At 41.0% G+C, this 13346-nt stretch overlaps 1 protein-coding gene across 1 annotated transcript in view; it reads right to left on the reverse strand.

Moving 5' to 3' along the window:
• Positions 1-696: 696 nt before the first annotated feature.
• The window catches only part of ABCA13 (ATP binding cassette subfamily A member 13), a 557155-nt gene continuing 544505 nt past the window's right edge, over positions 697-13346 (reverse strand). The window contains exons 60-62 of the mRNA XM_003797747.1: positions 2787-2892; positions 1433-1570; positions 697-792 (exon numbers count right to left, since the gene is read on the reverse strand). Of these exons, the coding sequence (XP_003797795.1) occupies positions 697-792; positions 1433-1570; positions 2787-2892 (340 nt within the window). The remainder of the gene's footprint in view (positions 793-1432; positions 1571-2786; positions 2893-13346) is intronic.

Consider the following 13346-nt stretch of genomic DNA (forward strand, 5'->3'; position numbering starts at 1 on the left):
TGTGGGATTCTGATAATGACTATTATAAATGGTAGAGAATAACTAGTTCAATTGATTTAATTTTGCTAACGAAATTTTGAATTCCTATTTTTAAAGTGTCTTTTGTATGCAAAAATAATTAGTGATTTTTTTAATGACATACCACCATATGTCATCCAGTACTAGGAAAATTTACATTTAAATCATTGAATTTGTATTTAAAATTTGTAAGTGTATCTAATAAAAGGATGACAAAAACAGAAAGCAGTCACTGACACTACATTCTCTAAAAATAAGTTAGGAAAGATTTTTAACCTTAGGCAGTGGGTTGGTGGGGAGAGGAGGGAGCTCAATTTCCTTACGATTAAAAGGTGAGGTGTTTGGAGCAGGCCACCTGTGGCAGACAGAGTTTCCAGCTCCAGAATCTCAGTCTGGACTCTGTCAGGTCATTTGTGCCTTTGTGACAAAGAAGCTGGTACCCATGTAGCATGGCAAAAAGAATAACCGTGTTGAAGGAATTCCCCAACAGTCTACAGAAAAGAAAGACCTTTTATTAATTAACAAAGAATTTCAAAATAGAAAATGAAATAGAGAATGAAATTTGATTGCCTGGAGCTTGTCTCCCAGCTCCTCAGCTGCTCATGCATTGGTTTGATCCTTGGCTATTAATTGCAAAGACAAGGCTTTATTCTTTATGAAAATTTCTTCTTTTCCCACTTAGACGGGCAGATGATGCCGGTGATGATGGTCAGTGGATGGAATAAAAGTAGATTCCAGAGTTGGCTGTTGCTCAGTAGCAAAATTAATAAATATCTGTAGAAATAATAAAATAGTTGTTGACTTGTAAGAATGTTTCCACTTTTTGTCTCAACTGTTGGAAGGGGAGACATCCTCTCTGAACACTGCCCAGCTTGTCCTAAAAGTCACAAACTGTAAATTCATATGACCCCATACATGGACACATCAATCCACTGAGGGTGCAACTCCAGGATGATGAATATTTCTAGACATTTAACAGATCACCCTGAAGTTCTCGGTCCCATAAGTGTGGCTTTAGAAAGAAGGTGTGATGTATTTTTACGTTTCTGATGCTTTTAGCAAATCAATCCTGTGTGATTTCCCCCAGAATTAGCTATCACATGATTCCAGTGTGCCCCCAAACCTTTGAGGGGCTGAGTAAAGTAGATAAGGATCCTGGGACACTATTTAACTTTAACTGAATGCCCGGTATAACCATGAACAAATCAAAGTCTATTGACTCTCTCAAGTGAAGGGCATATGATAAACAAAACTCTTAACACTCTCCATTCTAATCAGAGTTTTGTAAAGTTGAACAAGATTAATTAAATAAAATGATGAGCTGAAGAAGCAATCTGGCTAATGTAACAGTTGGCTGGATTAGGCCTGAGGAGCAGACCAGACTGTAGCCTGCTAACCCTTCAGGGTACCATACCTGCTCCAAAGTGGTTTGGTTAATGGAGTAATGCTTGATATTCAAGAAGGTCTTATTGTTCTCCAGAACTTTGAACAAGTCAGCTAAGCATCCCCATCTTTTTGGCACATGATATTCCAGTAAATTGAGGTGCTGTCCCTGAACCCCCAAAATTAAGAAAAACAAAAAAGTATCACATGATTATCAGTCATTAGACAAAATTGATCTCATGCTACATTTAAATTGGCCAATAAATTTAGTTGTGTTTTCTGAAACCTCATGCATAAACACCAGGTGTGTAGATTAATTTCCCAAGTCTTCAATGAACGTTTACTGACAAGAGCTTACCATGAAGCATATTTGATGAATAGCGCTCACTTGAGTTGTGCTGCTATTTTGGGCCCTGATGGCTCTCTTCTTGCCATAAGCCCGGGGAAGACCTCCTAATGGACTCAGAGGTGCCTACAGTTATTCTAGATGAAAGCAGCCAATGTGGTTTAACAAAGATGGATGGAAGTACCCAGAGCTGCCAATGGGGCTTGGGCTCAGCTCTCAGATGTCCTCATTATCAGCCAGGCAACTCTTGATATTAACCTTTCTGATCCTTGTTTTGACGTGTGCCAATGGAGGCAATGCATCTGTCTTACAGTTTTGCCCAGAGCGGTACCTAAGCGTGAATGACAGCATCTCACACAGCATTTGTAGGAGGATTTACTAAATAGTTGCTGTTAAAATAAGTAGGAAGTAGCAACTTTATGGGCCGTAGAATGTTAGAATTTACAATAAACTACCATCCTACAGTGTTGTAAAGAATGTTAGACAGTGCTGCTCCATCTTTAATGTGCATGGGAGTCACCTGATCACTGTGTTAAAAAGCAGATTGAAACTGAGCAGGTTGGGGTCTGAGATTCTACCTGTCTAACAGGTCCCAGGTGTGAAGATGGGGCTGATTCAGGGACCACACTTGATCATGTCATGTTTAAAGAGGATTATAATCCTAAGCACAGGGCTCTTCTTTACAATGATACCAAAAATGCCACCCTATAAGCCCCTTAGCAAATACACGGAAGAAATTAGCTGTTATAATCTTCTATCCCAATAAGGTGACCCAGGCAATGCAGGTGTGCCCACAGACAGTGGGTGATGTGCAGTTGTCCACTGTGGGCAATCCAGGCTTGGCATTCTTCACAGTGGTTAAACAATATCAGCTATCCATGCTGTTTTGGGAAGGGAACCATCGCCTATACTTTACAATGAGGCTGAGACAATAGCAAGTATTTCACAGCAGCACAGAATAAAAAAAGAAAAAGCATATAATATGTTTATACATTTTTTTAGCCAAAAACAAAGAAGCAATGCAGAATATTAGCACTACCTTAAACTGGATCCCTGGGAAATAGAGCTTCAGGCAGTCAGAAACAGTATGATGGTGATTTGTTTCCTTACAGAGCCAAACTTTGACTGTATAGCCATCACCAAATCTGAGAGTTAAATCAAAAAAAAATATGGTTAATAATATATGACCTAAGATGTGGAAATGTTAAGTCCATTTTTATACAAAGGCAGAAAAAGGAAGTAACCATTCCAAACTGTTAGAGATTTCAGATTCTTAACAATGTAATGCAGAAATTAATTATAAGTTATTCAGTTTACTGTCATTCCATTTAAATTGACACAGACATGGATTTATCTTTAAAAAGTAATAATTATCAAGCCCTGGGATCAATGACTAGTTAATAAAAAAGGGAAGGTGAAAATATGAATGGTGAAAATAAAGGATCAGTTAGAGGATGTCAGGAGCCCACTGGAAACTAACCCCAAGAAGCCTGACTGCTGGCCTTTCTGCTTCAAGGTCTGAGTGATTAAAATGCGGCTGGGCAATAAAAAGAATGCAAAATTAACTCAGCCAGGTCCTTGTTTGTTATGGAGAAGAATTCTGTCAACTGCACTTCCACCCAGGTGGAGGTGATGTGAGGAGGCGTGGCTGTGAGGGAAGTCACCAGCCTAAGAGGCGGCACTGCTCCCAACACATTGACTACAGATCTGCACAGTGCAGGCTGTTCAAATGGCCATGCATGTGGTGAGACTCATGTTCTAAGAGGCACTGCTCCCAACACACTGATTACAGATCTGCACAGTGCAGTCTGTTCAAATGGCCTTGTGTGTGGTAAGACTCATGTTCTAAGGCAGTGGTTTTCAACCTTCCTAATGCCACGACCCTTTAATACAGTTCATGATGTTGTGGTGACCCCCAACCATAAAATTATTTTCATTGCTACTTCATAACTGTAATTTTGCTGCTGTTATGAATCATAATGTAAATATCTGATATGCAGGATGTACTTAGGCGCTGTGAAAGGGTCATTTGACCCCCAAAGGGGTTATGACCCACAGGTTGAGAACTGCTGTTCTAAGGTCATCTCAAATGGAAGTCTCCAAAAATGTATAGATCATCTGAAAACTACATGTATTATTCTCTTGCTTTATCCCAGGCATCCAGCACAGTGTTGGGCACCTCCTAGCATCTCAGTAAAGATCTGCTCAATAAAAAACAAATACATGAACATACCATGATGATTGATGTTTTAGTCTATTTTGTTCACTTATGTATGTATCACAAGTACCTAGCACAGTACCTAGCACCTAGTACAATGCTTGCACAGTACCTAGTACCCAGGACACTATCTAACACTGATAAATATAAGCTTAATGAGTGGGAGCCAATAAATGCCATGTTTAAAGTCTTATAATCTTAAACTACCTCACTTAAACTGTAACACAATCATTTACAATACTCACAATATGATGCTACAACACCTAACTTATGAAACATTGCTGGGGAAAATGTGTCATACTTAAGGAAATTTTTCCCACCTAAGGCTGACCCTGAATATATTTATGGTTGAATCACAGTTTCAAGTCTGATAAAATCAGAGGCTTATGATCACTAGACCTGGTTTCAGTGCCATGGACCCCCTTGTGAACACCCCCAGAACCCCTCCCCCGGGATGATGTTTTTGATTTCAGGGTGTCAGGTTGTCAGGTGGCATTTCCCTCTGAGGTCTGCACAGGGCCTCAGCAGGCTCCCATATTTTGAGTTGATGGTTTCTAATCTACATATGGCTGAGAGGTTGTTGAAGACATTCATAAAATATACAGGAAAGCACACCAAGAGGCAGCTCGATTTAGCTATGTCTAAGAATTTTTTAGGGGCCAAAAATGTGGGTCAGTACAGAGGTGTGTATTCGGCAGCCCATCCTCTGCTCCTGGTCGGTATGTGTCAGGGGCTGTGCTGCTGATTAACAGGGATCATCACACTCTATTTTCCCCACGTCCTCCAAAGGCGGTGCATACTTCAGGGTGTTGGGCAAGGAAGGGACCAAGCCCCAGAGAACTGAAGGAGGTTCCCACAGTGAAGTTCTGTGTCCTGCGAGCTTTGTAGATTCTCCCAGGAGCATGGGGCCTGCTCCTCTGTGTCTGGGCTGATGCTGCATCTTCGGTAGTGGGGAGAGGACACGTTTGTGGATGGGGATGCCTTTCTGGTCTCCTGGATGGTGGTTAAGGATCCTGACAACACAACATGCTTAGTTTGCACTATCGGTGCTGACTCCTGACAAACTGGGTTCGAATCCACCTCTTCCCGGTACTACTTGTGTGACTCTGAAAAGTCAGGTAAATTTCCTAGCCTCAAAAGTCTCATCTAGAAAATGAGGCTAATAATGGCAGCCACCCAGTGAGGCTGTCAGAGGAATGGATGAATGAATTCTTACAAATCGCTTGGAATGATTTCTGACACTGCCTAGACAAAGAGGGAAGTAAATAGCGAGATTTCAGTTTTGACCAAAGTATATGACCAAATGGAAGAATGCTCTATTTAGGGTGAAAAAGTTCATAGTTTATTTGGGGAACTTACATGAAGGCAGATGAACAGACTGAACATGAACTGGGGCCCTACAGAGAGACACAATGGTGTGAGGGGATGGTGGGAGGGAGAGGGCTGCACCTTCTCATGCACATTAGGACCCACTCTCAGCATTAGGAACTGCGCCCCTGAGGGCATATTCTGCTAATGAATGCTGAAAAATTTCATGCTAAATTCCAGTAATTGTCTAATAAATTCTTTACAAACCTATGTGCATATTAATATTTAAAATTCTTTGAAAATTACATTTTGAAAATTAAGTTTCCTTTGAAATAAAATACTTCTAGCTTTACTCTGGAGAATATGAATCATTAGAAATTATACCACTCTTAAGAAACAGAAACAAAAACAAACTCAAGAGAAAAATATTCCTAAATTAGGTGGGCAAATTACTCAAGCTCTCTCTAGAACAGTTAATAAGTCTTCCAAATACAAACTTAGAAAAGTATGGTGTCTTCAACAACTGAGGGGAGCTTTGTAGATTATTAAATTCACTGTATGCAAGTGTCTCATTTATATTGGCTGTCCCTGCTCACTCTGCCTGTAACCTATACATTTATGCCAAGGATCTAAATTCCCTCCAGTATTTATTTGATTCCCATACTTCTACAGAATAAAAAGTTTCAAAATAGCCAAGGAGTCATTTATTTCTATACTTACTTATTAATCTAGCATTTCAACATAATATATTATGAAAACATCATTTACATAATCAGTGATTGTATAAAGATTTATAAGAGATAGTCTACAACTTTTTGTGATACAGCATTTTTGTCTCACAGACATTAATGTAATATTTGTAACAAATGCTAAAACAGAAGCCGGAGTAATGTACTAGACGAATAACAACACACACAGACTTCAAAAGCCAGATGATTCAAGAGCACAAGGAGAAAGCTGGTTAGACTCCAGAAGCAACTTTTCTGATATATCACTTAAATTATACCAAGAGCCTATGAAGCTTTGCATTCTTGGGCTTAAGACTCTTTTACATGAATTTTTCCCAAAAATTAAAAGTCAAAGATTTATGACAAATATGGTTATTTCAGCCTCAGCTATCACAAATATCTCTACAAAGAACATTTAATGGTGAGAAAAATACCTATATATAATATTAAATGTAAAGTACAAAATATAAGAAAAGGAATAACAGGCTCAGTATGATATCAACTATGTAAATACATCCACCTATGTTGACAAAATCAGACTCAAATAAAAATCCTAGAATGGGATCTATACAAGAGGGATAATAGCATGTCTTTTTTTTATTTATAAGCTTATGAATTTTAAGATAATGAGTATATTCCACTTTTATAGATAATGAGAAAAAATAGGTTTCTAAGGAATAAAGAGATCACCCTCATTAATGTCCTATACTCTGCAACGCTATTTCAGTTTCTGATTGTAAATCATTTATTTAGAAACCTTCTGTCATATTGCTTCTAAAAATTAAATGCATAAAACTCTTCTTGGTATAGAAGCTAATCTTATATTTCAGAAAATAATAAGATTTGTAAGCTATGTAATACCTGTATTAGGTGACGACATGTAAAGATACATATACTCACCTATTTCCATCATCTGTTCCACAGGAAATCTATTCACACACACACATACCCCCTTCCCCACAGGTATCGGACCATGGGATGTCTCTAACATTGACCTTTTCCCACTGTACAGAGTGAGAGCAGAGAAGGACCAGACCTCCTGTGGTCACCCACAAAGCCCCCATCCAGCACTGGCTGTGGAGTATGGGCCCCCACTGCCTCAGACCACATCGGCCCCCAGTGCCCACCTTCCTGTCCCTCAGTGTACTGCACCCCACTCCTCGTGGGTCAGCCTCTCCACAGGATGCCACATCTTTGTGAACCATCCTTAGTAACCAAACTGCAATCACTTGTCTTGGAGATGCGTGAAGAGGAGGGGAGGTGGCACTGAGGACAGGCAGCCGGAGGACAGATGAAGAGCAAGCATTGATGTGAGCACTGGAGGTACAAGCCAGCGTCTCCACGTTAGGAACATTGTGACTGTTATCCCAGTCCTCATCCCGCCCACTGGGGAGATACAGAGCCCGAGAGAGGCCAGAGCTGCTGCTGCATCCTGCTTGCCCTGAGAACGGGGCACCCAGCACGTCATCCCATTTAATCCCTGTAGGATTTTGAAGTTGCTGTCTCTGTCTCTATTTTACAGAAGTGAAGTGGCAGCTCGCATGGGTTAGGTACCTTGTTCAGGTCACACACTCAAAGGCAATGGAGGGGGTTTGATTCCACCTCTGGTCATTTAAACTCACAGCTGCGGCTGGCAGCAGGGTCTGGTGAACCCTTGCTGCTCCTGTATTCTCCATATCAACATGTTCACATCAACACCTTCATTTTATTCTTACAACAGCCTACATCCGGATTAAAACGGGTAGCATTTCCTCTTCATAAAATGCAAAATTGGGGGGTCCAAAGAAGCCAGCACATTTTTCTTTTTGTCACTAAGCTTATTATCTGGCAGCATGGGGACCAACTGGGGCTTGCTCTCCAAGCACGTGTCTTCATCACAAGCACTCATCCCTTTATGATTTCAACTCCTGGTAAATTTGATTAGGGAGCAGCGCCCATAGCACAGTGGTTATGGTGACAGCCACATACCCCAAGACTGGCGGATTTGAACTTGGCCCAGGCCAGCTAAAGCAACAATGACAATTACAACATAAAAATAGCCAGGCATTGTGGCAGGTGCCTGTAGTCACAGCTATTTGGGAGGCTGAGGCAAGAGAATTGCTTAAGCCTAACAGTTTGAAGTTGCTGTGAGACACCATGACACTCTACTCAGGACAACAGCTTGAGACTTTGTCTCAGAAAAAGAAAAATAATTGATTAGGGAAACTTTCTAATCGTTGCATAAGCAAATCAGAATGGCTGCCAGGATTACAAATCAAAGGTACTAACATAAAGAGAGCCTTTGACAAACAAGTAATAATACAACAACAATAACAAACCAGCCTTGGCAGCTGGCACCTACATGCCTCCTGGGGGGAAAATGCTCTTTGAATAGAGCCTCAGTAGGCTTCTGAGTTTAAAGACAAGACTGTATGTGTTGATGACACGGCTTCCTGATAAAAAGAAGCTTGAACTATGTCAGCACCCATTTGTCCATAAAGACTCCTCCATGGGGCTAGAGGTGGCACTTTCTTAAATGAGTCTGCCAGCTATAGAAACAGAATAAAGAGCTTGGGTGAACATTGCCCCAGGGAAAGGCCAACAGAACTGTCTCAGAACTTAAGAGGCCATGCCATTTTTGACTCAGAAATCAAAGTCTTCAGCTCTGTCCACAAGGCTCTACACGAAGTGACTAATGGCTTCCTCTCCAACTCCTCATCTAGGAGGGTCCTTTATGCTCTCCACAGCAGCTCACCTTTCCTAAGTAAGTTCAGTACTACCTTAGTACTCAGTGGTACAAGGCCTGTTATGCACATGGAGGCCCCTCCCTTGTGTGTGTAGGTATGAGGTGCCTCCTTCCACACCATCAGCTGTCACAGTAAACCCCCCTAGAGAAGTGTGCTAGGCAATACCCATGTCCTGTGAGAGGATTTTAGGTGTGCCATGAAAAATTTTAAAGATCATTAATTAAATTCTTTTTGAAATAAGTTCAAAGCACAGGAAGTATATCCTTTTTTTTTAACTCTTCTTTTTAGTTTTGATCAACTTAAGTGTGCCATGGAAGTTTTGGAAGTTTTACTATAGGTTCAAGTGTGCTATGAGATAAAACAGGATAACAACACTGGCATAAGGAATGCAACCCACAGACTTTCCTGCCACTGACCCTACCATCCCTGTAGGTGCCCAGCTCCCACCTAATGAAGAAATCAATGGATTAAACTCTTTGTAGGCTTGGGAGTAATGGGGAGAATATTGCTTTCTTAACTAAATAGCAAATGAACTATTTCTATTATTTTCTTTTCTTCTTTGGAGTAATCAAAGGAATCATGGAACAAAAGTCAAGTACATGGGACAGAAAGCACATGGCTGCATCTCCAGCATTACACCGTGTTCACCACCAAACTACCAGGAGACACTCTTTTCTTTTTAGAGGGGTGAGATGACAGCTATATGGCTTAGCTCCTCATGTGGCCTCTTGCAATTATTTCGGGTCTCTAAACTTTTCTTTCATTTCAGAAATACTTTAGAATCTAGATAAACAAAAGATACTTCTTAAAGTTAACAATATTGAGAAAGTGATTTTCTATATTTCCCACTCTCCACAAGTAAGCATTTTTTTTCTTTGGGATGATAGCTTATGCCTGTAGTCTCAGCATTTTGGGAGGCTGAGGCAGGAGGATCACTTGAGCTCAAGAATTGGAAGTTGCAGTGAACTATGATTATACCACTGCACTCCACTTTCCACTCGCTCCACAGAGTGAGAACTTGTCTCAGAACAAAACAAAACAGAAAACAGGGAGAGCAAAAGAAAGTTAGGAAATAAATGTAACAATTATTCATGATGTTGAAATCCTGACACCGTGATTTCTACTCTGAGTAGTAGACAACTTTTGCTTGGAGCATGGATGAATCCCTAAAATTTCGTTGGTGTTGAAATAAATTATGGATGTGGTTTTCTGATTAACAGGAGTCTTACAAAAGTTCAAGGGTCAGCAAGACATGGAAATGATTTCTATAGACAGACAGTCTGATTTAGTAGAAAGCCTCACATCCTACCCCAAAACCACATGAAAACAAAAGGAGCTCTCTGGGTCTTAATATTCTGAAGGAGTCTGAATTTCAGTGAGACACCTCTGGCCCTAAAAAGAAAATGGCAGCACATTTTCTTAATGCAAAGAAATCAAAAGTCCAATGATCAAAGATAAGAACATTTCTATGCTTTCCGTGTCTATCCATTCTACAAGTACCAGAGGAGAAATGCCCTGGGGAAAGGGCAGTGCTTCTACAAGCTCAATCAAGTCTTTCCCCATCAGAAGTCCTCGTCAGCTGCCAAGCTGTTCCCAAACGGTTTCCTCCAGAGGTAAAGGACGCTAAAGTAGTCACTCTCTTCCTGATCACTCTTCTCTGAGCCTGTGCATGTCATTAATCAAATGTTCCATGGAAGAAGCCCTGAGTACTTCTGGCCTGATGAGTGCTGCCCATGGAGAGGCCCTTAGTAGTTAGGGGGGAGACCTGAAGAGGAAAACACCAGCTTAAAAACGGGGAGTGGTCAAAGCCGGCGCTCCTGCTCAGTCACCATCTGCACAAAAATGGAAGCTTTGTAAAATACTTCCACAGGGAAGGGGAGAGTTCTGCTGCAGGCACATAAGCAAATATGCTTTACTCTGTTCTGCTGCAGTTTTAAGCTTTTGTAGGGTATTGCTTACTTGTGAAGAGTGGGAAATACAGAAAATCACTTTCTCAATATTGTTAACTTTAAGAAGTATCTTTTGTTTATCTAGATTCTAAGGTATTCCTGAAATGAAAAAAAAAAAAGTTTAGAGACCCTAAAAAATTGCAAGAGGCCAAATTGCACAGCCCCCTCAGAAATCTGACTAGCTCTCTTTTGCCTCCAGTTCCAGAGGTTTCACAAAGAACCCTAAGGACTCCAATCAGATCCCATGTAAATTGTCTTTGAGTAAAGTAACAATAAGTAAAATGCTTAATTGTCTTAGCAGAGAGGAATTGCTTTTAGGAAAAATATCCTTCTATTATTGAGAAAAGACTTTGATAAACCAGACCCTGGGTAAAAGTGCCAAGGCCTAGACATGGCTAGACTGTAATGATAAGTCATTAGCAGCCGGTGAGCTGAGGGAGAAAGCAGCTGAGAATGTGAGGTGGGGCAGGGTAGACGGATCTTCCAGAATTCCCTGATCACTCCCCTTTTTAGTCCCACACTCAAAAACATAAAAAAATTCAAAAATTTAGGTGGCACCTCTGGCTTAGTGGGTAGGGTGCTAGCCCCATATACCGATGGTAGACGGTTCAAACCTGGCCCCTGCCAAACTGCAGCAAAAAAGTAGCCAGGCCTTGTGGTAGGTGCCTGTAGTCCCAGCTACTCCGGAGGCTGAGGCAAGAGAATCATCTAAGCCTAGGAGTTGGAGGTTGCTGTGAGCTGTGTGATGCCACGTGGCACTCCACTGAGGTATGATAGAGTGAGACTCTGTCTCTACAAAAAAGAAAAAGAAAAAATTCCTAAATTTACAGAATACTTGCAACAAATACATTTGGATGTAGGGGGCAGGCTATATGGCAGGCTCCCCAGATTGGGGTATATACCCAGCTAGGACCCTGCAGACTCAAAGATGGGGCAGGGCATGAAGACCTTGTCACTCACCAGGAATTCATAGGATCATTAAGATAAGAGACCTTGGATTCCCAGTGGAGTCAAATCAGGAATATTCACCTAAATATACCATGGACAGGAAAGACTCTAGTGATAGATGAGTTATGACAATGAATAAACCAGATGGTGAATTTTTTCAATATTACTTGGATCTCTCCAATAACTGATTAAAAGCTAGATTAGCTCTATGAGAACTAAAATAAAATCTGAAGTCCCCCAGCTGGCTGACTGACACCCCTCTTGTCCAAAAGAACCTTCCTCCCCAGAAAAAAAAGAAAGCCCTTCAAGCTGAGCTGCCAACATGAGGAGAAAGGTCAGATACACCTCTTTCCTTTTGAAGGTTATTCTTTGTAACTGAGAAGCAATGTCATAAACCAGCATGAGGTCAGGTAAGATAAACCCATTAAACCACACCTGCAGGCCTTCCCTTTACTTAAGAGATCTGGTATGACTGATATATGTCCAGTGGCTTGTATCTGATTAACAGACTTAACAGGGCTCTCTCTCATCTTAGCTCCAGTCAGGGGGCTGTTTTCCCAGAAGTGTAGGATGTCACCATTTCTTATCCTGGACCAGCTACCTGCTGCTGAGGCTCAGTTGCCTGCAAGTACATCTGAGAGGTAATGGCTCCCTTCTCTCATGTAGCTCTACCTCATGAGTCAAAGTCTCTGTGTTAGGGGCAGCATTGCTGAGAATATCAGGGTCCCTGTTGTCCTTGTTCTAAATCATGCTGTGATGTTTCCACACTGGGTGAGCAAGCCAAGAAAATCTGAGTCTATTTCCCTCTTTTTCCTTTGAGTGCTCAGCACCTAAAGTGAGGGTGTCAGTCACACAGAAGCATGACATCATCCCTGTTCCCATTCCAGCTCCAGAGATCAGGCCCATATGTTGTGCCTCAAAGAAGCAAGCCATAAAACATATAGCTCATAATCTATTTCCAAGGGAACTGATTTCATTTGCAACATATTTTCCAGAAGTTCATGCATAAGAACCTTTTAATTTCAGTTAATGTGAAGGTACCAAACCCAAGTCACAATATTTGACCTGGTAGAGTTCCTCTTATAGTTGTGTCCCACACATAAAAGGTGTTCCATATTCCCGTATATTGTGTCTATTAAGTAGAAGCACCCCATGCCCCCTTCCCCTCTAACCTTTCCCCCATTTCCCCTCCCTCAAACTTGAATTGAATTGAGATTTTCTCCTATGTGGGCATGAATTAGATTGTCTACCAGCTTCATATTAGCACTGAGTACATTGGATTTACACTCTTGTGATGCTTTACTAAGAAGGTGTTTCAACTCCATCCAGATTAATACAAAAAATGTAAAGTCTCCATCTTTTTATGGCTGAATAGTATTCCATGGTATACATATACCACAACTTGGTAATCCATTCCTGCATTGATGGGCATTTAGATCATTTCTACATCTTGGGTGATTGTAATTGAGCTGTGATTAATAATCTGTTGCAGATGTCTTTATTATAAAATGATTTTATTTTTCTTCTGGGTAGATGCCTAATAGTGAGATTGCAGGGTCAAATGGAAGGTCTAATTTGAGTTCTTTGAGGATGCCATACTTCCTTCCAACAAGGCTGTAGTTTTCAGTCCCACCAACAGTGTAAAAGTGTTTCCCTTTCTCCACATCAAAGCCAGTATCTGCAGCTTTAGGATGTCGTGATGTGGAGAAATCTTACTGGGGT

This window comes from Otolemur garnettii, unplaced genomic scaffold (assembly GCF_000181295.1).
Source record: "Otolemur garnettii isolate 467f Iridium unplaced genomic scaffold, OtoGar3 scaffold00123, whole genome shotgun sequence".
NCBI classification, from domain to species: Eukaryota; Metazoa; Chordata; class Mammalia; order Primates; family Galagidae; genus Otolemur; species Otolemur garnettii.